Source organism: Archocentrus centrarchus, chromosome 5, assembly GCF_007364275.1.
Source record: "Archocentrus centrarchus isolate MPI-CPG fArcCen1 chromosome 5, fArcCen1, whole genome shotgun sequence".
NCBI lineage: Eukaryota > Metazoa > Chordata > Actinopteri > Cichliformes > Cichlidae > Archocentrus > Archocentrus centrarchus.
Genome location: NC_044350.1, coordinates 20350238 through 20373343, shown reverse-complemented (window position 1 = coordinate 20373343; position 23106 = coordinate 20350238). Strand labels below are relative to the sequence as shown.

The 23106-nt window shown below is 38.9% G+C and overlaps 1 protein-coding gene across 2 annotated transcripts in view; it reads right to left on the bottom strand.

The window, feature by feature from the left end:
- Nucleotides 1-23106, bottom strand: part of cadpsb (Ca2+-dependent activator protein for secretion b) — a 68327-nt gene that overhangs the window by 34181 nt on the left and 11040 nt on the right. For both annotated transcript variants that reach the window (XM_030729473.1, XM_030729472.1), the window contains exons 2-6: nt 18456-18569; nt 16871-17203; nt 6099-6179; nt 5608-5841; nt 3819-3940 (exon numbers count right to left, since the gene is read on the bottom strand). In XM_030729473.1, coding sequence (XP_030585333.1) covers nt 3819-3940; nt 5608-5841; nt 6099-6179; nt 16871-17203; nt 18456-18569 — 884 coding nt within the window. The remainder of the gene's footprint in view (nt 1-3818; nt 3941-5607; nt 5842-6098; nt 6180-16870; nt 17204-18455; nt 18570-23106) is intronic.

The following is a 23106-nucleotide window of genomic DNA, read 5'->3' as shown; positions in this document are numbered from 1 at the left end:
GCAATAGCAGCTTGAAGAGATGGGGAATTTTGCAGCGTTACTGAGAGGTTGTGTTTGGTACTGTATGTGATGTGAGGAGTGAGAGTGAAGTATTACAGCTTGCTTCTGAACTAGCTCAGAGCCTTTGCTTCATTAGATGTCTGTAGGTTATGCCTCATATTTTCCTTAGGCTACAGCTCAAGGATCCCTTACCTGCTATGGTATGTAGTACTTAATGTACTGTGTAGGCAGCAGGTTTTGATTGGTACGATAATGCATGAGACTGTATCTCTGATTCTGCTGGATTCATTCTGAAATGTTTAGTTTAAACTATCCTTCATGATCATCGTGTCCATAAAAGTGCAAAAATATGAGGTTATCCTTTAACAACCAACCATTAATATCAAATCAGAATCACACCAGCTATGCTTTGACAAGCAAAAAGAACTGCAAGAAACAAAGTGATATATTATAATCATGGGACACAACATATATGAGCTCCTGCTACCTCTGACTGTCTGTGGCTGCTAACTTGCCAACACTCCCTTATACAGCCTTAGCAATATGATATAAATGCCTCTAAGTTCTCAGTCTATGTTGAGCTATGGAGAACATGGTGTCAGTTTCCAGGCTTGCCTTAATTAATTGCTGCTTTATGTACACAAAGATGCTGCAGCCACAGCATGTAGAGAAAGAGAAGAGAAGCTGCTGACTGACAGTGAGGAGTGACTGCAAGCTGCGTTGATTTCAGATGGAACCATTGTACCAGAATGAAGGTGACCTTGTGGCTCATTCTGTGTGGGTTTTTTGCATGTACTTGTGTGTACCATGTTTTCATTGCTTTAGAGGTCGTTACATTAATTTCCAGGAGACTTACCCTAACCTAAAACCAATCCTTCCTTAACATTAGTTGGTTACATTTGTGAGTTCACACAATGTCCATAAACAGCTTTATGTCCCCACAACATCCGCAATACACACACACACACACACACACACACACACACACACACACACACACACACACACACACACACACACACACACACACACACATGCACGCACTCACGCATTACCCTTGTTCTCCTCTAATCTGTCCTCTCATTCATGTCTTTCCATCTCTCTTCATGAAATGGCTCTTAAATTAAGGAGATCAGAGGAAGACATTTGGGCCTTAAAATAGCTCAAATTTGCATGAATGTTTCATGGACATTTCTCTTGTATCTTGTACTGTGCAATGCTGGTTAATTAGATGAAAAGGGATAGATATATTTAGCAACGGATATATTTTTCATCATCACCATCATTGTTGTTAATAGAGTCTAATGAACTGGTATAACAAGAAGCAAGGCAACAAAATTATTTAGGATATGCGCAAACTGTGGAAAATTTGAAAGAAGTGTTATTGAATATTTAATAATGTTATTTCATTTTGCATTTGACATGTTATGGGACTTTTACAAATCTGATCAAGTCACCCAGACAAAAGGGTTTTCAGATTCAGCTACAAGTCATAGCGTACTCCAGTGGCTTTAATAAAACAGACTCAATAAACATTTGTGCTATGCCATGAGTTTAGGGATTTACTATTAACACAAATTTTCATAAACCCCACTTTTATTCAAGGTAGATTGCAGGACTTTCCAAAAATAAAACACTATGTATAGATTCATACAAAAGAAATCCCTACTAACTAATGACTCAATGTGTGTGGTGTTATACACTGATGAGCCACAACTAATGAGACAAACCAGCACCTCTGCAAACGGTTACCTTAAGCTCCAATTTAAAGTCAAACAGAAATATCGCCCTTCTGCTTTTACTTATTCTGAGATGATAGTGGGATGCACGGCTGCACTTACACACACCTTTGTCATAACTGTCTGTTCATTATATGTGATGATGCCAACATGAATCTATAGAAACTATAGCAAGCAGATTAAATCTAATCTAATAATGATATATTAAGTCAAGTTAAAAGAAAATTGCCTTGGTTGGAAAGCTATGGAAAATCATCCTGATCCATCAACAGAGGCGCAGCTTGCCACCAGGCAAGGCAGGCAACTGCTCGGAGCCTCCAGGCAAGCCCTGAGGGCTAACAAACTTTAAACTACTGTAGTGGCAATGTGGAAAGTTTACAGTGACAGAAGAAGAGACCCAACCTCCCTAATGGGACTCCACCTGAATCCACTAACTCGTCTGCCCTGCATGATATAGTTTAAACAACCTATTGACAACAATGGAAGATAATTAGCAAGTAATAGTGCATAGAGTCTGAGGATGACTGAATTAAAACTGCTGGACTAAGTGAAATTGATGGACAAGCCTGTTTCTGTCTCTGTGAAATGCAAAGGTTTTTCACAGGGTTACAGTATGTAAAGGTTGCATGTGCTATAAAAATAACTGCAATGAATATATATATATATATATATATATATATATATATATATATATATATATATATATATATAGAGAGAGAGAGAGAGAGAGAGAGACAGAGCAAAAGTTACAAATATTTCTCTTGTCCTTGCTATTTATGCTTCCTCTTCTCATTCACTTTCTATATTGCTCAACCACGAATCCCCCTCTCTCTATAAGCTGAGAAGGAAAGGCCAAGTTTGAATGTTGTGTTTCTAGACAAAAACTCAACAACTGGCTCTCTTCCATGGTGTCTTTTCAATTCAGTTCAATTCAGTTCAATTCATATCAATGCAATTCAATTCAATTCAATTTTATTTACTGTACCAGTCAAAAGTTCGGACACACTCACCCATTGAAAATGAATGGGAGAGTGTGTCCAAAATTTTGACTGCTACTATATATATATATATATATAACACCAAATCATAACAAACAGTTGCCACAAGACGTTTTATATTGTAAGGTAAAGACCATACAATAATTACAGAAAACACCCAACAATCAAACCAACTCCCTATGAGCAAGCACTTGCCGACAGTGGGAAGGAAAAACTCCCTTTTAACAGGAAGAAACCTGCAGCAGAACCAGGCTCAGGGAGGGTAAGCCTTCTGCCATGACCGGTTGGGGGTGAGGGGAGGGAGACAGAAGGGAGATGGGACAGTCCTTTCTCCCTCCTCTCAGCTCCAACCGGTCATGGCAGTTGTTTTGATTGTTGGAGTTTTCTCTTTCTATTATTGTAGGATCTTTACCTTACAATATCAAGCACCTGCACTTGAACTGAATTGAATTGAATTGAACTGAACTGAACTGAACTGAACTGAACTGAACTGAACTGAACTGAACTGAATTGAATTGAATTGAATTGAATTGAATTGAATTGAATTGAATTGAATTGAATTGAATTGAATTGATGTTTTGGTGAACTGCACAGTGCCTTTCCATTTCCTTTAAATGCAGTCATTTGTATACAAAGTGCCTGTGAGAGAGAATGAGGTATCAGAAAACATTAGACAGAACACCAAAAAGCCACTGGCTTGTGGGAGAGTTTAGCAGCCCACATTTAGAGTATTTTCTCAGAGCAAATTAATTTCTCAAAATGTGATTCAGCATGGATCTTACAGTTCATTTCCTGTTACCACTGCATTGTTTTGATCACAATGCTCAAAACCACTTATGGCCTATCTAAGGGAAACAACAACAATCAAGTATTAAGACTTCATTAACATCTACCTTCTTTAAAATGTAACCAGAGGCTTGTTTTCAGCCCTAACAAGGGTTTGAAAACTGCAGAAAGGAGATTTAAAAAGATGTGGACCGTGAATTACATTATTAAGTTGATTTCAACAGTAATTGTCTTTCACACATGTACATGTGAAAACCTAGCGTGTATATATTCAGGTGTGTGCTCAGGCCCTTACGTTGGCTTAGATGCCTCTGCCTGGTCGGTCTGGAGTTTCTCGCCTCCCTCCACCTCCATGGTGCAGTAAACAATCCTGTTTGGAGCCAGTGATTTCAACCCTTGCACTTCCATGATCACCACCTGGGGAAGCACAGGCACCTCAGTGAAGGTTACTGATGTAAAGTGATTCATCTCTCAAAAGAGTTTAAAAAGTCAAGATCTTTACTGGCAGATAGCAGTTCCAGGCAGTGAATTTTGAAATAGTACGCCAGCCACAAAGACAATTTAAGCTTATACTGTAGCTAGTGCCCTCATTGTACAAAAATGTAGATTTCGCCTGATTTTTTTTTTTTTTACTGGAACAGCTCGTAATAATTTCAGATTTCCTTCCAGTGAAGTATAACTCTCTATCTTCGAAAGTGCTTGTAGGAATGATCTGTCACATCAAGTCTTATATCCACTCTTTAATAACTGTGAATACAATATAGCGATAACACTGCCAGGGGTAACTCTTAAATTGTAACCATGAATTTCAAATAGGACAGCTAAAGGCAGAAATATATGCTGGCAAGACAAGAGTTTACTTTGAGCAAAAGTTTTTTTTTTAACTTTCCCTTTTATTATGCTGTTTATTATTCAGTCATCTTACAGATGTACATCGCAGCTTGTCAAAATCATATAAATATATATGTTTTGTAGACACACATGAACTTTCACATTAGTGGAAGTCCACATAAAGTCTACTGTAACACTGTAAGCAACTTGTTGTATATTGCAGCTGACTCCAGCTAGATTCACTGAAGAGGTGAATTCTTTCAGTGTTGTTCACCAGTCACTTGGAAATATACTTCATGTTTTACCAAAGAACTATCACAGTGCCACCTCACGGAAACACATACTTCTTTTGCTACTGTGCAAATAACTTCAGACTTCAATCTCTATAGCGGCGTGCCAAATTGTTTGTGAGCAAACAGAAAAAGCAGGGTCTTATTCTTTGCACATTATGTACATCCTGATTCTGAAATAGCACTGCATCAGAAAGAGTGAGGTGCGATTGCTCCCTGTTCCGTTGGTAATAGCTCATCTCAGACAAGCCGATAACAAGATGACTCACATTCCCCGTTAAGGAGCAGGTAAAAGGGGGTTTTGTGCGTATGTGTTTATGCCAGTCTGTTCTTCGCACAGCGTCTGTTCAATCCCCTGAACAGGTCTGCTGTCTGTTTCTATACTTAGTCTCAAGTAGTTGGTAAAAGTTCTGAATTAAAAGTTGTGTTGTAGGCAAATGCAGCCTTGCACTGAATTTAAATGTCACTTGGCTATATTTGGAAACTCTGAAAAACACAGTACTATGAAAAGCATTTAGTCCATTTGACAATACTGTCATGGAGGCGTCTGATTAGTCCTAGACTCACTCTGCCAGTCATAAAGAACCACCTTCAGAAAGAAGAAGATACAAGGGCTTTTCAAAAAGAGAAGTCCTTGCATCTAATTCACCAGGCTATTACCTGCTGTAGTCTCACATTAGCCCAATCACACATCACACAGACTTAATAACAGGTAAGTTAAAGACTATTTTTATGCATCAGACACTTTCGTTCTCACATGCACATTCACAGGTGAATGTCTAGAAAGGTTTAGGGCTACAGTGAATGTGTGAAAATAGCTTGTTTCTTGTGAACACCCTTACTTCTTTTGAGTGCTTAAAACATTTGTACAGTACTGTAGGTCAAAATGATCAAAACTTTGTAGTTCTCTGTGATTTTCACATACAGTACATGTCATCATACTCATATCTATTCTTTAAGTACCTCTAAAGTAAAGGACAGGACCACATCAGACTTGGACAGTGTGTTCTCGTCCTCCTGGCCCATATCAATGATGGAAGTATTGTGTCCCCGCTTCAGCTTCTGGAGTTTAAACTCCCCGCCCTTGGACACAGGCATGCTCTCCAGGTTGGCCATCAGCTGATTCACTGAAGACTTGAGTTCTTCGATGTACATGGCCTCCATCTCTTTAGATACAAATTTGGGGAACTTGCCACCCTGATCACAAAAAATATAAAAGACTCAGAAAAGAATCGCAAGTCAAGTCAAATTTATAGAAAAGAAAGGTTAATTTACATATTTGAATTAGTTTTCTATAGCAATGCTAATTAAATATATAAAATAAATACAATAACATTTGTAAATACAGCCCATTTACTACATTCTTCCACTATGATGTTTATAAAAGTTACACCATATTGGCAACATATTAACTATATAACAAAGCACGAGTTCTCCCGCAGAGTCTGACTCACTCTGGCAATCTGGTCTGCCATCTGAAGACGACCATCCAGCTCTCGTCTGATCTGTGCAGCCTGCTCATCCAGGTTGTCCAGCTATTGATAACCAGAGAAGAGCAAGTCAGTTAGATCACATTAGGGACTGCAAAACTTAAATACAAAGCATTATTATCAATACTACTGTTAATACAGGGGCTCAAACCAGCAACCCTCTGGCTGCAAGGCGAACACCTACCCACTGCACCACTGCCACTAGTCTGACCTTTAGTTATTAATTACTGTCCTATGAAATTTTGAAGCACTGTTTTGATGACAGTTTTGTTTGAATGTCGTGGCACCTGGCAAAGTACACATATGCTCACAACCAAGCAGGCAGGCCATGAGGAAGGACAAAGCCCAGCATTGCTTTTATTGTACAGATCCAATTAACAATTTGTGGCAGTAGTACACAAATAACTGTAACAATGCACCTGCTAAAACAGTGAATCTGGCTTTATAACTGTTTTATGAGTAACACAATGAATTTGAAATGTTTATCAGCCCTTAAGGGCACGTAGTTTAAGGAAACAATCAGCACTGATGCAGCAAAACCAGATATATTTTTTCATTTCACGCATTCTTCCTCTATGTCAGAAGCTGCCACATACATTTTCTGCAATGCAATTTGGGCCACAACAGTTCAGTGAGATATACAGGTTTGTTATATTAGAAGCAACTAACGTTGCCTCAAACTGCTTGCAATAAACAGAAAACATGAACAGGTTACAGAGTTCTGGTAAGATGAGTTCTTCCGCATTCCCATTTTTTTTTTTCATATTATTATTAAACTTCCAGATTTTCACTTCAGCAACAACAGATGCTGACTCAAGTGACATTACGTGTAATATCATGTTAGATTAAACTCCCCATGGAGTTACAAAAGGTATTATACTTTTCCCTTCAGTTTTAACTGTGAGGCAGCACTGTAGTCTTAAGACTTGGACTTGAGTCCCACTGGATTCACAAACATAAAGACATACAACTTGACTTGGTGATGCCAAAATATTGAAAACACTGAATGTGGTATTGTCTTTGAGCTCTGTCAAACTGTCATTAATAATTAACGACATAACAATGATGTGGGCAACATCGCCCCATGCACACTTTCAGCTGCAGCTGCTGGAAGCAGAACAAAGAAAACTAAATTTAGAAATTAGCCTTTTACAAATGTCTACAGACAAGTAGCAGGAGTTTCCCCCCTTTGTATTCATCTGCTTTCCTCGCTGCAGCCATGCAAACAATTCAGTAGTACAAAAAGTTATTAAGGTACTGAATAATTACTAAGAGACCATCCTTTTCTTTTAGTAAATATTTAAATAATTATAAGAAAGAAAATATAAATAAAGTAACAGTCTGTGTTTAAGATGTTTTTGTATAAATGGTCATATCTTTGGGAATGGTTCATGAATTTATAAACATATTCAGGATACTGGTGAAGCTGTTGCTGAATAGTTTATGGGAATACAGCACAACAATTGTGTGTAGGCACTCATCTAGTTACAGTTAGCTCTTCGAGGCATACACACACACACACACACACACACACACACACACACACACACACACAAGTGTGTTTTGCTATCTTTGTGGGGAATTTCCATTGACTTCCATTCATTTCTACAGCCTAAACCTTACCTTTACCCTTTTCCTAACCCTAACCATCACATACCTAACCCTAACCCTAACCTAAACTCAATTCATACCTTAGCCCTAACTCTGACCCCTGACCCAAAAACAGGGTTTCCCCTTGTGGGGACAAGGCTCCAGTCCCCACAAGGAGCAATTGGTCCCCACAACGTAGTATATGTCAGGAAAATTGTCCCCATAAGGTATTATAAACATACACACACACACACACACACACACACACACACACACACACACACACACACACACACACACACACACAGTACCACTCAAAGGTTTGGACACGCACACCCATTCATATGAAAAAAAAAAAAACAAACACACTGAGAGGCCCCAGCTGGCTAGTGGATTCAAACCCAGGACCTTCTTGCGATAACTTGACAGTGCTAGCCACTGCACCATTGTGCCACCCTAATGAGTTGTTGACCTTAATGTGAATAATGAATCACCAAAGTCAGTCACCTGTTGCTTTCTATTGTTCTGACATCCATAATTAAAAAATATTCTTGGGTCATTTGTTTAATTGAGTGCTTTCGCTTTCATCACAGACAGTCCTCCACACACTGTAAAAATATAAGCCTGCGTCAAAATCTGTCAAAAAGTAATCACTACCTTATGTTACCTGAGTTTCCACTGAAAAATCATAGGCAAAACTGGTTCATACCAACTGAACACAGTCATTTACATTAGAGCTTTTGGTGAAGATGTGCCATGGTCAAGTCATATATTTCAACCAGCTGATCTCAGATTTATGCCTCTGGAAGGCCTAAGCTGGGTGGGCCAAAAAAAAATGACAACAGTGATAAAGAACAGCTCTGAGTTGAATGAGCCATCCAGAACATTTTTGGCACACAGGGACAAAACAAGAGATAATGAAATTTATTTAAAATATTTGAAAAGTGCCGCAATTGGACAACATTAGATCCAGGCCTGACATCTGTTAGCCTAAATTTTACCCCGGAGTAATGATAAGCAGAGAAATCCTCATCTCTCTTACATCAATAATGAATGAGAGTTTTATATTAGCTGACACAAGGAAATAGTGGAGATGGCTGATGTCTTTTTCATGCTCTGTGCTTCTGCATGCTTCACTCTTTCAGTTATTCTCTCAGCCAAAATGTCTCATTCTTGTCAGATTTGATGTTGTGACTCACCAGTCAGCACCATTCCCACTATGAGGTCTGCAGCCTAATTGAGATGGTCTTTTTGTTTTTTTGTTTTTGTTTTTGCAGCACAGTTGCACCTGGAGAGCCACAAACCCCTCCACCCAGCGGTGTGGCATGAGTTTACAGTAAAAAATAAAATCAGCCCTATCTATATGTGGTGTTGTTAAACTGTAAAATTCTTTACATGCACATTAAAATACAATGCCACAGTTTTCATGGCACATGTGCTGTATATTGTATCAGTTTGCATTTATAGTGGACAAGACAAAATCTTTGAAATAAAGAAAATGTGCCCAAAAGCCAAAGGACTACATAGGACAGAAGACTGTCTATAAAAATATTTGTATTTATTTATAAAGCTTGCAAAATTGATTGGTTAAAAACTGTGATCTCTAATCTTTCAATGCAGCAGCAGCAGCAGCAGCATGAGTTGGGCTGTAATACTGTAGGTTTTCTTTAAAATAATGTGTAATTTTTTTGTCTATGACTAAAATAATTTTGTGATTTTATTATTTGAAAACTTGCTAATATTTTTTGCTCATTTACTTTCAACAGTTATGTCTATGTCGCTTATTGGGTCACATTACTTTACATAAGAAACCTGAAAATAGTATGAGATATTGCCCCAGCAGAAACAAGATACCACAAAAATATGTGATGCATAAACTGTGGTGTTCTTGAGAGGGGTAATCTATCATAGTCATATTTTGATTTTATCACTATCAGGCACTTGGTCTCACCAGCTGAGCTCCTGATTCTATTTGTGATAACAGTGCTTTAAACTCCTCTGGTCTCCCATTAATGGGATGCGTGCCAGACCTGACCTCTCTGTGCCTTATGGTATTTCACTCACTTATATTACATTAACAGGCCTTGTCTTTCAGGCTTTGCCATATTGATTCTCTGCCCTTTCCAGCAATCCTTTTTAGGAGAGAATGAGGTGAAGTCACGGTGCAGCCATTAGAAGGAGGGGAGGGGTGTAGTAAGTAACTCACAGGGGCACTGGTCTGTACATTGAAAAAAAATGCAATAAATTTTAGTTTCTTAGTCATGCAATAAATGCAATATTGTTTTCAACAGCTGCATGTTAAATGGTGAATTGTCAAGTGTAGTGTGCTACCAGTGTTGGCCACTGAACAGCCACCCTACTACATAACCCAGAGTTCCTGTTTAGTAGAGCACATAATCAGACTTTGCCACCAGCTGCAGCAGAATGTCTGCATTAGAGGCACAGCGGTACTCAGTAAGGATCTGCCACGTTGAGACACTTACATGATGGTGAGCATTGTGTGTCAGGAAAAAGCAAGAACCAGAGCATTATTTTCATTGTCCAAGAGCAAAAAAGAAAAATACAAAACAAAAAAAAAGCTAGATTTGTCCACAGCCCCAACTCTAAATGATACTATGTGCTTTCTTCCTGAGCTGTGCTTGAACAGCTCCTTTCCCTCTGCTGCTGCTGGTCTTGTGCTGCCTGTCAAAACGCACAGAGATCTGGGCACTGTCGGACTGCGGTGCAAGCGACATCTGATTCGCGCAATCCCAAAAGAACAGCCTGGAAATTCAGCAGCTCAGCCTGTCAGTGTCTGACGCTGCATTTTTATTGTATGTGTGCTGTGTGCTTTCCCTTTCCCAGAAAACCCAAAGAATACAACATACCTAAACCCACATCCCAATGAAATATCTCAACACAGCAAAATCTTTTATATGTGAAATAGAATAAGGCGTTAGCAGACTGTTCGTTATGAATATTTTCAAATTGCAGCTCATCTGCAAAATGGCCAGCATGAGAAGAGCATGGGAAGTTCTAAAGGATGCAATGTGAAGGGGGATGGGGCCCCTTTCTTCTATTACTGCCATCTCTGCCCTGACAGCTTTGAAAAGCAAAGACAGCACTTGCTGTGAAAGGGGAGGTGATCTGAGGGAACGAACAGCCACCACCTACTGAGTCCCACAGCACCCCAATCCTATCAGGCCTATAACTACTGAAAGGTCACTATTGTCAGTGGCCCTCAGGCACAATATAGGTGGACAGGCAATCTCATATAAATAAAACTGGCTAAAAGGTAAATTTCTGCCTGTGTTACACAAGCTGACAGCACTGTTGCAGCTAAATAAAGGTGAGACTTTCTCTGCGTTAGCTAGGCTGACAGCAGGTTAAAGGTGACAGAGCACAAGCAGGCAGGTAGTTAACAGCCCAGCTGACAACAGATTCCCAGGTGGATGCTGGGATATTAACAACAGCCTGTAAACACTGCCAGAGGCAGATTCTTATAAAGAACAAAGACAGGGTGGGCAGGGCTAGATCAGAGCTAGATGGGACCTGCATGAGTTGAAGCTGTCCTATATTTAGAACTGCTGCTGTGTTCAACGATGTGTTTGTGCTTTATGTTATTCTGCACAATGTAAGAAAAGGCTGTGCTTGTTTGAGTGTAGCATCATGAAAGGTACTCTAATTAGGAAGTGTAATCATAACTCACTCTCTGTCTTTATATATATATATATATATATATATAATTTTTAATTGAATTTCTTCTTATATAGCACTTTTCTACTCTAGTTGAGCACTCAAAGTGCTTTATACAACACATTTGCATTCACCCATTCACACACACACTTTTTTCTGCATGTGCAGATGCTGATGAATACATCGAAAGCAACTTGGAGTTCAATATCTTGCCCAAGGATACTTTGGCATGCAGACTAGAATTGAACCACCGACCTTCAGATTAGTAGATGACCTGCTCTACCCCCTTGAGCTACCACCCCAAAATTACATGGATATTTTAACATCCATCTAATTTTGCGCACATCTTCAACACACGGCTCCAATCGTGCCTTTCTGTTAAAACCTAGGGTGGGTTTCAAAATGGGAAGTAAGGACGATGGGTACCTCCTGATGGCTCACCCCAAGTCCTAGAGCTACCCATTTCTAGTCTCTCGGAAGAGAACAAGTGAGGAAAAAACTGGGATAAAGAGTCAACTGATGCACTGATTACTGGGCGAAAGTGAACCCCATCAAAAGCAGGCAAAGCTGGTGCTCAAGCACAGCAACCTTGTAGACAAAGTGTGGCATGAAACAAGGCCACTCTGTCTCTGAGATAAAGGCTTGTGTTGCCTGAGAAACTATATATCAGCAAGAGTAGGCAGGAAGGTCATCACTCAGACAAGGGAAGGGAAGGAGAGAGGATAAGAGGGAGTGGAACTATGGGAGAGGGAGGCATTCAGAAAAAACTTCACCATCAGGACTTCCTATGTTGTTCTGCAATCTCCAGAGAATATGGAAAGGTACAGTACAGTAGATCTTTGAGCACAGGAAGCTGAAGTAAACTGAGCTTGCAGTCAATGCAATCTGTGGCTAGAAGGCCAGTCAAAGTAGGCTACAGGGAATTTGAGCTACATCAATATTAAGGCTACTCTGCAAGCTGGAAGCGTGAGAGAGGGTCCATCAACATTCAAAGACCTCCCCGGGTAGTCAGTGTCTCTGGATAAAGAGAAAGGACTCCACATGGGCTCCCAAGCAACTGATTTCTGCTTGGGGGTAAGCCTGGCATGCCCAAATGCATCAAAACACAGAGAAAAAAAAAAGAAGATGTCACGACTCGCTTGGCCATCCCACGGAGTGTTGGCACCATGTCTAAGGAGTGGACTAAAAGGATATTAACAGCTAGGACTACATAATAGTCTATTAGCAGATTTTTCAGAAAAAGAAGTTGTTGTTGCTATCATAGGAATTTTGAAAACATGGTTCCTGTTTGTTTTATAGTTTCCCCATGTAATAAACATTGTCCAGATTCCAAATTACACAGGTGCAGTCAAGCTTCACCATGCATTTCAGCATCACTGCTTTTTCAGCTAAGAGGTGGCTTGCCAGGCATAGCAAATGCTTTCATCCTCTCCCAATCCTGTGTGCAATGAAGAGGCTCCATTACGCAATTATATCAGCTACAGGCTAAACCAGGAAGAGCTCAGGCCTCATTTCCCAACTAACAGTTGCTGACAAGACAAATTAAAGTGGAAAAGGAGGGGTCTCCTTCAAAGTCTGTCAAAGGCAAACTGATTGGAGTATCATCTTTCGGTCTGGGTGGGTGTCCACAGGCCATGATTTACAGTCTTCTAAGGGGAAAAGTTTCAGTCTTACATGTTTTGTGCTTTTCCTTTTACTCCCAGGCTTAGATAATTTAATCAGCCGCTTGAGATTAGAGAATCATTTCACTAAGTGAGAGCCCATTGATGTGAATAAATATCAGTGATTAAAACACCTCAGAATGAGAATCTGTAAGCAGTGGTAGCATTAGTTGTGCCAAAATGATTTGTCAGCTAATTACTTCCATTCCTTCAGCACCCCCACAAATACCTTCCCTCATAGCTCTACAAGAGTGTATGAACTTTACCCAGCAGTTGTCAAGCTGAAAATGTACATAATCCCATCCCTTCATTGCTCACTTCTTCTGAGGTGACTGCAAGTAGGAGTAAATAGCATGCTACTAACTAAAATGCATCAGCAAAGGATTCAAAATTTCATTTGTTAGCAGCAAGAGCTGAAAATAATGCTCACAGTTAGATTGGATTTTTTGTTTGTTTACTTGTTTTTTTCTGTATATTAAATTGTGTTGTAATATGTGAGGTTCTTATCATAGGGACCAAAGCTAAACAATGTACTGCTGAGGACAGAAACAGCAAATTATAAAAAGTAAAAATCAAGTAATTAATTAGTTTAAGTCTGTACTCTATTTAGAATACTTTCACCACTATACTGCCAGACAGTTCTTTCTGGTGGATAACTGGCTGTATAAAGCAACAGACTCTTTTTTTTTTTTTTTTTTTACAAAGACTATAATTTTATATTGCAGAATACAGGAGTTGCTGGACTGCTGCCTTGATCGAGAAGTGTGCTTCTGGATTTGTGTAACTTTGGTAATGTTAATTAACTCCTTAAAACATTCACAGTAACACAATAATAAGATCTGACTAACAGCTACAAATGCTGGGCCTTTTTTTTCCTCCTACTTCCCCACTCTTTTTTTCCAGAGACAAACATTTATCTCTCACATTTTTCCACTTCTTTGCACATTCCCTCACGTCCATTCCAATAGTAATTTGCTGACATATGTGAATCCTTATATTGAGGCTATGATTATTTTTCCTTATATTGAGGCAATAATTGTTACTCAAAATGTATAGGAGTCAACAGTTACGTAGGTTACATCGTAGGGTTTTAGAGGGGTTACACACAGAAGTACAAATCCTGATGTTGGAGTTCCATTTTAAACTTTATAACAGAAATAATCATGTTTACAGAGTGATAGACAAATCAGTTTTGGTCTATAAAGTTAATCATAAAAATCACAACTGTATAGGGGTTCACATTTTGTTAAGGCCTAATGTATGCATTATTAGAAGTATTATTAGGTGTAGCTGTTTGGATTGACTGGCTGATGCTGGCACAGGGGCCTGCAACCAGTAGCCATCTGCTGGGCTTCACCTTAGCTAATTTGAGTCACAAAATCTGTACTAAATGGAGCCTTGTTTGTAGTGTTAGTGTCTTTTGCAACATTTTGATTGCAATTATCTGACAAAAAAATGGATTACTGTGTGGTTAATTATACAAACAGCCCATCAAGAAAGTTTGTGCTCTAGTTTTGCTTTGTGAAATTCTAGTACTTTACTACTGAATGCTAACTATGTAGGTACCAGGGTCTATTGTGCTTAGTCTACAGATGCAATTTGCTAACCAAGGTTATTAGTGTTAGCTGATAACTCATACAAATATGGTCACTTCTGCCTCCAAAAAAAACAAAATGGTAAAATGCATAAAATAAAAAAACACAGAAAGCGAGAATAAAACGAAAAGCTCTTCTCTCCCAGGTTGGCAATATCTGTAAAATTCTAAGCATTTATACATAAAAATATGTTTGTAACTACATAACTTTTGTTCTCTTGGCAGTCTTATGACATAAATAAACAACACAAACATACTATCATATGACGCATTAGAAGTGGGCAGAGAGTTCAACATAGATTAGACTAATTAAGATTTTTCAGTGTAGACACCAACCACATTATTTTAAGTTATTTGGTCATGCTTGGTGTCACTGCAGCTAAATAAATATGCAGCCATTAGTCAGTAGACCATGCTCAGATTTTGGCTGGCGCAGCAGCTGGCCGTACCCGTCTAATCAGTCTGTTAGTCATTTCCAGGGGCTGCTCTTACTTCAGCATGAAACAGAAATAGACCAGTGCTTCCTTTTGACTAGTTGAATGTAACTGCAAAGAAATGTAAATCCCCAGCGATAACAGCTAAAAAATGATGGCCTCTGAATCCGAGCCAATCCATGAAAACCTTTCATCAAATCCCAGCAGCCCTGAGCCATGCAGACTGGATTGCTGCATTTCCTTTTTAGTGCGGATTTTATCATGTAGTACAGGGCACTATACAGCAGCTGGTTGCTTACTGAGAGATGCTCAAAGCCACCAATAGTACAGTGAAATACATTTATTACAACTGCATATGAAATGAGAGAAGACACCAAGAACACCTGGAATAACAGTTGGAGTGAAAACAGACATAAAAATGAATGCTCGTATGCACATTTTGTATGTTTCACTCAGATTTAGACACATAAATCACCAACTTAAAACAAATCTACCCGTTCACAACCATGACGTGTATCCACATGCCAATTCTACTTACCTGTAACAACAGTGCAAAGATGTAGACATGCACCCCTGCAGCTTGGGCAGAGATGTATTTCTACATTCATATTGTTGTACTGTTTAATGTTCATCAGGAGCTCTGCATTATTCAAGCTAGGTTCTGTTTGAGGAAATGGTATGTTCTGCATGCAAATTTGTGACCCTATACTAACAGCTTTGCTGCCAGAATATTAAAAAAAAGTAGGTTAAGCATCTTCAAAGGCTTGAGAGGAAAAATAGACACTGGATATGAGTGCTATAGCACTGGAATTACCTAAATAACATAGCCTATATAGATCATTGCCATCTGAGACATTTCAATAATACTGAACGATTGAATTTGCTTACTGGCATCTCATGCCATCTGCTCGTATTTTTTGCAGCTGTTGAAAGTAGAATAGCACCTGATCCAAATAAGGTCAGTGCTTTAAAAACTAAATTGGTTCCCATAAGGTGTGTTCATTAGAACTGAATGAAATGTAACAGTGACCAGATACAAAGGTGTCAGAGGTTTCCTCTAAATCCTGCCAACTCCAAAAGAATTCCCACAGTGAGCAGTAAAGACAGCGAGAGAAGGAGAGTTATGTCTGACACAAGCACCCAAGTGTCCACTTTTATCCACCAGCAATCACAATATATCTCCACTACAATCGAGCATTGCGTGTCTGGTATCGAGGGATGTATGTCGAGGAGACTAATTTGCTTTTATAATATCTCCATTTAACACTAGTGCTAACAATTCCATGTGGGACAAATATTTATAACTCTAAATACACCTACAGTCATAAATGTGCCACTGTTATTATTAATAATCTATGAACAAAATATTCGGTTCACACCCTGTAAAAAAGGCAACTAGCCTGTGGTATAATAAGGATAAAGGTTTCTTGTGTTGTTGTGTTCTAACCACAGAGGGGAGAAATGTGATATGTCTATAGCTGCAAACGGAAAAATGGTGAAGAAAAAACAAAGCAAAGGCGGGATCTAATAAATCACATTAACAAGTTACAGCGTGCATAATGTTAAGCAACTAATCCAAGGTTTGAAAAGATTTTGCATGAAAATCATGCTTCTGTCAGTGCGCAACAGTTGAAATTAGAAGTCAGTAGACTATGCTCAGAGTTTGGCATGTCCCAGCCTGGGACGGAAGTTGAAAAACCTAAGCAACACGTATTATGTATTTGAGTCAAGGAACAAAACACATGTGTCACACAGGTGTAGCTTATAGGTATAGTAACTTACCTGGCAGGCTTGATAAAGCAGCTGGTGCTCAAACTTCTTGATGCCGAGGATATTCTGAAACATCTCGTAGAGCTGGTCCTTGCTGAGGATCAGCTCAGAAGCTGCGCTGGCAGTCATGCGTTGCTGCGCCTTCCGCGGATCCTCATCGCCACGGTAGATCGTGTCAAACTTCGCCATCCAGGAGCTGAGCACCGTCTCTTTGCTCAGACCGTCAATCTCTGGAAGGCTGCGCACGCGCTTCTCGATGTGCCTCTTGAACACTTCCCTGAAATCATTGGCTGAGAAGCCACCACTCTGGACCATCTTTGCCACACGGTCACTCTTAAGAAATACCTACATTGTGAGAGACCAGAGTCAATAGTTGCAACAGAATAAAAGAAACACATATGATTTTAAAATGATGATCAGTAATCATATGGTAGCTCTGCTGTCACATTCTGCCTCAAACAGTAAATATCTGTCTTCAACCGCAAAACAAAACCATTAAAGTGAATAATAACTTTCGAGTGAAAAATCAGAGCATGTATGCACTTGCTGTGACTCAAGACAGGCATTCTGTCTGCAGCTAATGACAGACTAAAAAGGATGGATCCAGACAAGGCAATATTGTCACTGCATCAAGTGAAGTATTTATCAAAGATGACTGCTTTGTCATTTTGACAGTCAAATTTTGTTCTTAGCATCCATTATGACTCAAAACAGTGACTACAGCACTGAAACATCAGAGTAGAGAGATACATTACTCTTGACATTTTATTTTTGTATGTTTTCATGGATAACAAAAGGTTTTGAAAATCATTTAGCCTCGTTTTATAAAAACGTCTTTACCATAAATTTTGCTATGACACCGATGATGGCTAAATGACTAGACAGTACACCTTGTATAATATGTTAGTGAGCATAGTACAGGAGGGATTCACATTTTCAGGTTTTCAGAAGTGAATTCTGAAAGCTTGTAGTGCATTTCATATTAATATTAAATATCACAAAATAAATTAGGTTCCTGTGCAGCCGTCACGTCTCTGTCAGTTATCTTCTAATTAACTTCTGTGAAAAGAGTAATTGTGTGTGTGCTTCCTGATGGTTCCAATCTCATACTAATGTTTTTCATAATGGCTTGTTTTTCTATCACTGATTTAACATACCCTGCTATATGTAATTCCTTTTGTACTGTAAGCATTGTCATAATGACTTTTTCAGATTGAATAGTGAGCTTGGAAAAGATTGCTGTGTCAACCACATGCTCTGACTCATAATCTGTGCAGTGAAAAGCTTCAGCCACCATTTTACCACTCAGAATTCAGGCATTTTGACATGGAGCAGCAAGAGGGCTGGGTGGTGCTATTTTGACTTTTTAGACTGAAAGCTGAACATTTTACACAAAATAATCTAGAGTATGCTTCACACACACACACACACACAACAATCATTACTGTACTTCCCAGTAGTGAAAATGTGAAATTATTGATTTAGAATAATACAAAATGCAACACCTTTGAAAGCATCCGAGCGTAAGTATCTGAGTTTGAATGAAGAAAATCGTTGCTGTGATTGTGATGCCGTGGTTACGTATGGTGCGTTATACCTCAGAGAAACTCTGCACAGCGTTGATGAATGCCTCATCAGCCACAATTTGTGTGTCTCCATTGAGGAAGGCCTGGAAGCGATCCTTGGTCTGCTGAAGCTGCTGCTTGGTTATCTGTGGCAGCAAGGACAAAGAAAGGATGTGTCATTAAAAATAAATAAATAAATTGTAAATGCAAGCAAATGTTGGCTTAAACAAAATAATACCAATTTTTCACTGTTTAGCCTAGTCAGATTCAAGCAAACCATGGAGTAAGCATCAGCTCAGTCACGCTTTTCACCAGAATGTCCTCCTAGGGAAGCACTAAGCACTTGGAAGTGTTATCTCTCCAGTGCTTTCTATAAGTTTAACCATCAACTTTAGCTCAAAAATGAAGTCCTCTAAAATCCCAGAGCTCCTCAAGTTATTATGTAAGTTCAGAAACCTTATTTCAGCCAAGTATATCCCACAAACTTATTTTTTCTGTCATAGCCCAGAGATTGTGAGTGCAAGTACGAGTGGATTTAAGATGTTAAGCAATGTTTGCTAGCTCTGTCTTTGCATCTACAGCCTATACCCACGTTATCGCTAGTGCCTCTAAACAGCAGCCAATCATGCTATCCTATTTCCCAAATTATGAATGTAATCTGTTGCCTAATATCTTCTCCACCTGAACCAAAACTGAGGAATCTACCAATCCAGACAAATCACACTCAGCTAAAAAGAAAAATCACAATTCAATACAAATACCAAGGATTGCATCATTTGCAACCCTAAATTAAAGAAAATGCTGCGCAAATAATCCCAATTGAATGCTTTCTAATTTGACATCCTATCCATGAGTATTGCTATGCTGATAAACAAGCGAAGTTAAGGACAAAGCCAAGAGACAAACTAAAACATCTCTGTCGGACAGATTGTGCAATATTGATTAAAAAATGACTATCAGTCTCAGCTATCTTTTGTGTTTCGCTGATTAGCAGCTAGCAGAGTATGCTAACATGCTAAACTAGAGTGAACATAAAATTGTTAAATATCATCATGGTGACTTTAGCTTTTAGTATCATCAGAGAACTTCTAACTATAGATTATAGTCTTGCTCAAGCCATATATGTTATAGCTTTCTCATAAGACCCTTTGCGCAATTAGATAAAATTATTCTGAGACAAAATATATATCATGATATGCTTTTTATCTGTTAACTTCCTGAGATACGTCTGTGCACACAAATAAGATTTTCTCCATCACTTTCTTTTGTTCCAGTTTCGATCTTCATTAAAGCCTTGATGTCCATGGATTGATTTCACACATGGTTACTGAGTCAGTGAGTCTAAAGGTCAAGACTGACAGTCTCCCTCTGATAACTGCCTTCAATCTTACAGTTCAACCTGTTATTATACGGGACTTGCTGGTAATGTGTGTATGCCTGCATGCAGCAGCACATTGCAAGTGACAGACTTTGGTGTAGGAGTGAGGTGGAAAAGTACCACATATCGTGTGCCTGTGAGGCAATCTCAACACCATCTGTGTGTCCATCATATTACCCCAACCCCTTTTGATAGTGTTCAGAAAGTAATAGCCTACAAGATTTCACCATTAGAGCCAAGTGCCAGAGTTAGAAAGCTTTAAGATATTCAGGCCAAAATACAAACACACAGGCAGTCGATACTATCACCAAGAGGTTAATAATGTGATGACCTGTCCAGTAAAAATAATATGGACTGAAACTCGAGGTATCACAAATCATTTCACCAAGACATCTCTTTTACTTTGGGCAGTTGTTGCGGTACAGAGGATCTCAGGATGATATATCCACTTAATGCCAAAACAAGTTCCACTTACAACATAAAATAGCACATCTACATCAGAGATCGATACTGCCCCTCTGCTTCAGGTTTCAGATTAATTCATGTTTCCCACAGCTAGATGTGAGATTAAAGAAAAATGTGGCCCATCTCTGCTGTGTTTTAATAAACCATGGTGTTCAAGGAACATCCTAGGGCAAAAAATGTTGATGTTAACACCACTATGCAAATTACTCTGGTCTATGGGGATACATGGAAGCTGGGGTTGACACACTCGTCCATAGTCAGATATCCATATCTGAAAGTGAGGCTAAAAACATCCACTTTTTCTTTGTATCACTGTCATGTGTGTTGTGCATTTTTATGTATAATGTACAGACTGACTTTAATTTCTAAGACATAATTGTCATCATATTTTCTCTCAGGAACACATTTCTAGGGAGCAGTGTCACCTCACAGCGACTTGTTCGAATGTCCTGGTTGGCTGGGGCCCTTCTGTACAGAGTTTGAATGTTCTTCTTGTGCCTATGTGAGTTTATACCAGGTTTACAGTACCAGTCACTCACCCATTCATCTGAATAGGTGAGTGTGTCCAAACTTTTGACTGGTACTATATACCAGGTACAGCTACTTGTCACTGTCTAAAAACATGCATGTTAAGTTCACTGGTGATTCTAAACTGGCAGTAGGTGTGGATGTGAGAGTGTGGTTGTCTGTCTATCTGTGTTGGACCTATGATAGACTGGCAACCTGCCCAGGCTGTACCCCATCTCTCCTCCTTTTACAGATGGGATAGGTTCCAGTCCCCCGTGACCTAAGCTGGAATGGCAGTTAAGAAAGTGGATGGATGGATGGATGGATGGATGGATGGATGGATGGTTCCTTTCTGTATAGAGAATAAAGATCTAAACAAGAGTGTGGTTTTTCAGACTGAAGTTGCATGTTCAGTGATGAAGTACAGTTGGTTCAAAAACAGGGGAAGACAGCAGTATGAATAATATGTCAAATACAGAGGAAAATACAACCTGAGAGCCTCTTTTTACTGCTGGGTTTTTAAAAAGAGGCAAAAACAAACTTGAATCAGGCTGACTGAAATGTTTTAGCAAAGCTACCACTTGTAATACTAGATCTGAGGTCATTCATACCATAGCTTGCATAAATACAGCCAAACACTGATATATACTGCAGACTTTGTACTGTGCAAATTACAAAGTCTGTGTTGTGTAGACCAGAACAAATTTGTGACCATTATGACTGGATATTAATGAGCATCTGTAATTACAGCTGAAACAATTAGTCAAGGTATCAACTGGCAGAAAATTAATCAGGCAGCTCTTTCAATAATTAATTTGTTCTTTCAGTAATTAAAACAAAATACCAAAAACTCCCTGTTTCCTTCCTCAATAATATGTGAATGGGATATTTCTTTCTTTCTAATATAAAAATTTAAACCAACTTACTTTCAGTTTGGTTGCCAAGAGATTAATCAAGACTATAAATAGTGTAAATAATTGGAAATGAGCAGTCTCTATTAATCTCACATATGATGAACATGTAGAAGATTTAGAAATATACCACAGTAAAATAGAAAACATGATGGGATAATGTGATTGGAACACTGGGAGAACACATTTGTGTTTTACCTGAAGAATTTACCTTGAAAGGTCAAAGCTAATAGTCCTTCTGCTGACAGTCTCTCCTGGCTGATCTGACTTTATGTGACAACACAAGCTGCTAACTCCATGCAAGTTTACATACATGTGTTTTTGGAGAGCGCTGAAGCACCGTTCAACTGCTTAAAGTATTTTGGCTTTTGTGCTTTTTATTTATTCCCTGATTGGAGAACCGTGCTGTCCTAAAGGATGAAAGAAAATGCCTCCATTTTCATCAGTATTGCCAGACTCCCAAGACGTACTTTGCTGCTTTGCTCACATTGATTCTTTCTCTGTGGCTCTTATCAAGATTGCAATGTTACGCAGTGATTCATTCACTTGCAATGAAGTTGGCAGTGGTAATAATCACCCTTCACTTGTCAGTAGAGGAGACATGCACATGTACAGTAACTTCACTGCAGTTTAAACTGAGAGTGAATTTCCAGTTTGACCATGTGGCTGATATTAGGTTGCATAAAACATTTAATGACTTCAGGATTTATACACGTCCCTTTGGTCCCTTAAACTTTGGATGATTAAAACAAGAATTCCATCACAAGATATGGCACTGACTGTGATGAAGGATTTGCTCTAATAAATCCCTCCAAGTTTTCTAGGGAATATTCTTTATTACTGTTTGTTAGAAAATCTGTCTTCTTTAACTTAACATAATTTCAGTTTGTATCTTAAAAACCACTGAGCCTCTAACAGAGATTCAGGGTATTAAGTTCCCTCAGGCACATGTCTTGTAAAACATCAGTGACCTTTAGTCTTTCTTCAGTGATCTTATGAAGACTTTTCCTGTTTTTCTGTTAGTATCTTCCTATTTTGAAACAATCTTAGGGAAGTCTCTGCATTTACTATGAAATAACTGTGTTTTTTTTTTTCTTTTTGTAATTAGGAAGTAAATTTTGGTTCATACACTTTCAGTTTTGTGCATCGTGACAGAGTACAGTGCTGTGCAAAAATCTTGGCTTGGAAAATGGTAGATAGGTCCATTAATTTACTGATACAGAAATACAATATATAAAGCAATGCAGAGTTTGTACTATACTAACAAGTTTGAAAGTTAACATTTGGTGTGACCATCTTTATTCTTCAGCACAGACTGAACTCTCCTAGGCAAGCTTTCTTATCATTTCTTTAAGTCATTTCTTCAGGAATAGTTTTCCAGGCTTCTTGAAGGACATTCCAACATTCTTTGGATGTTGGCTG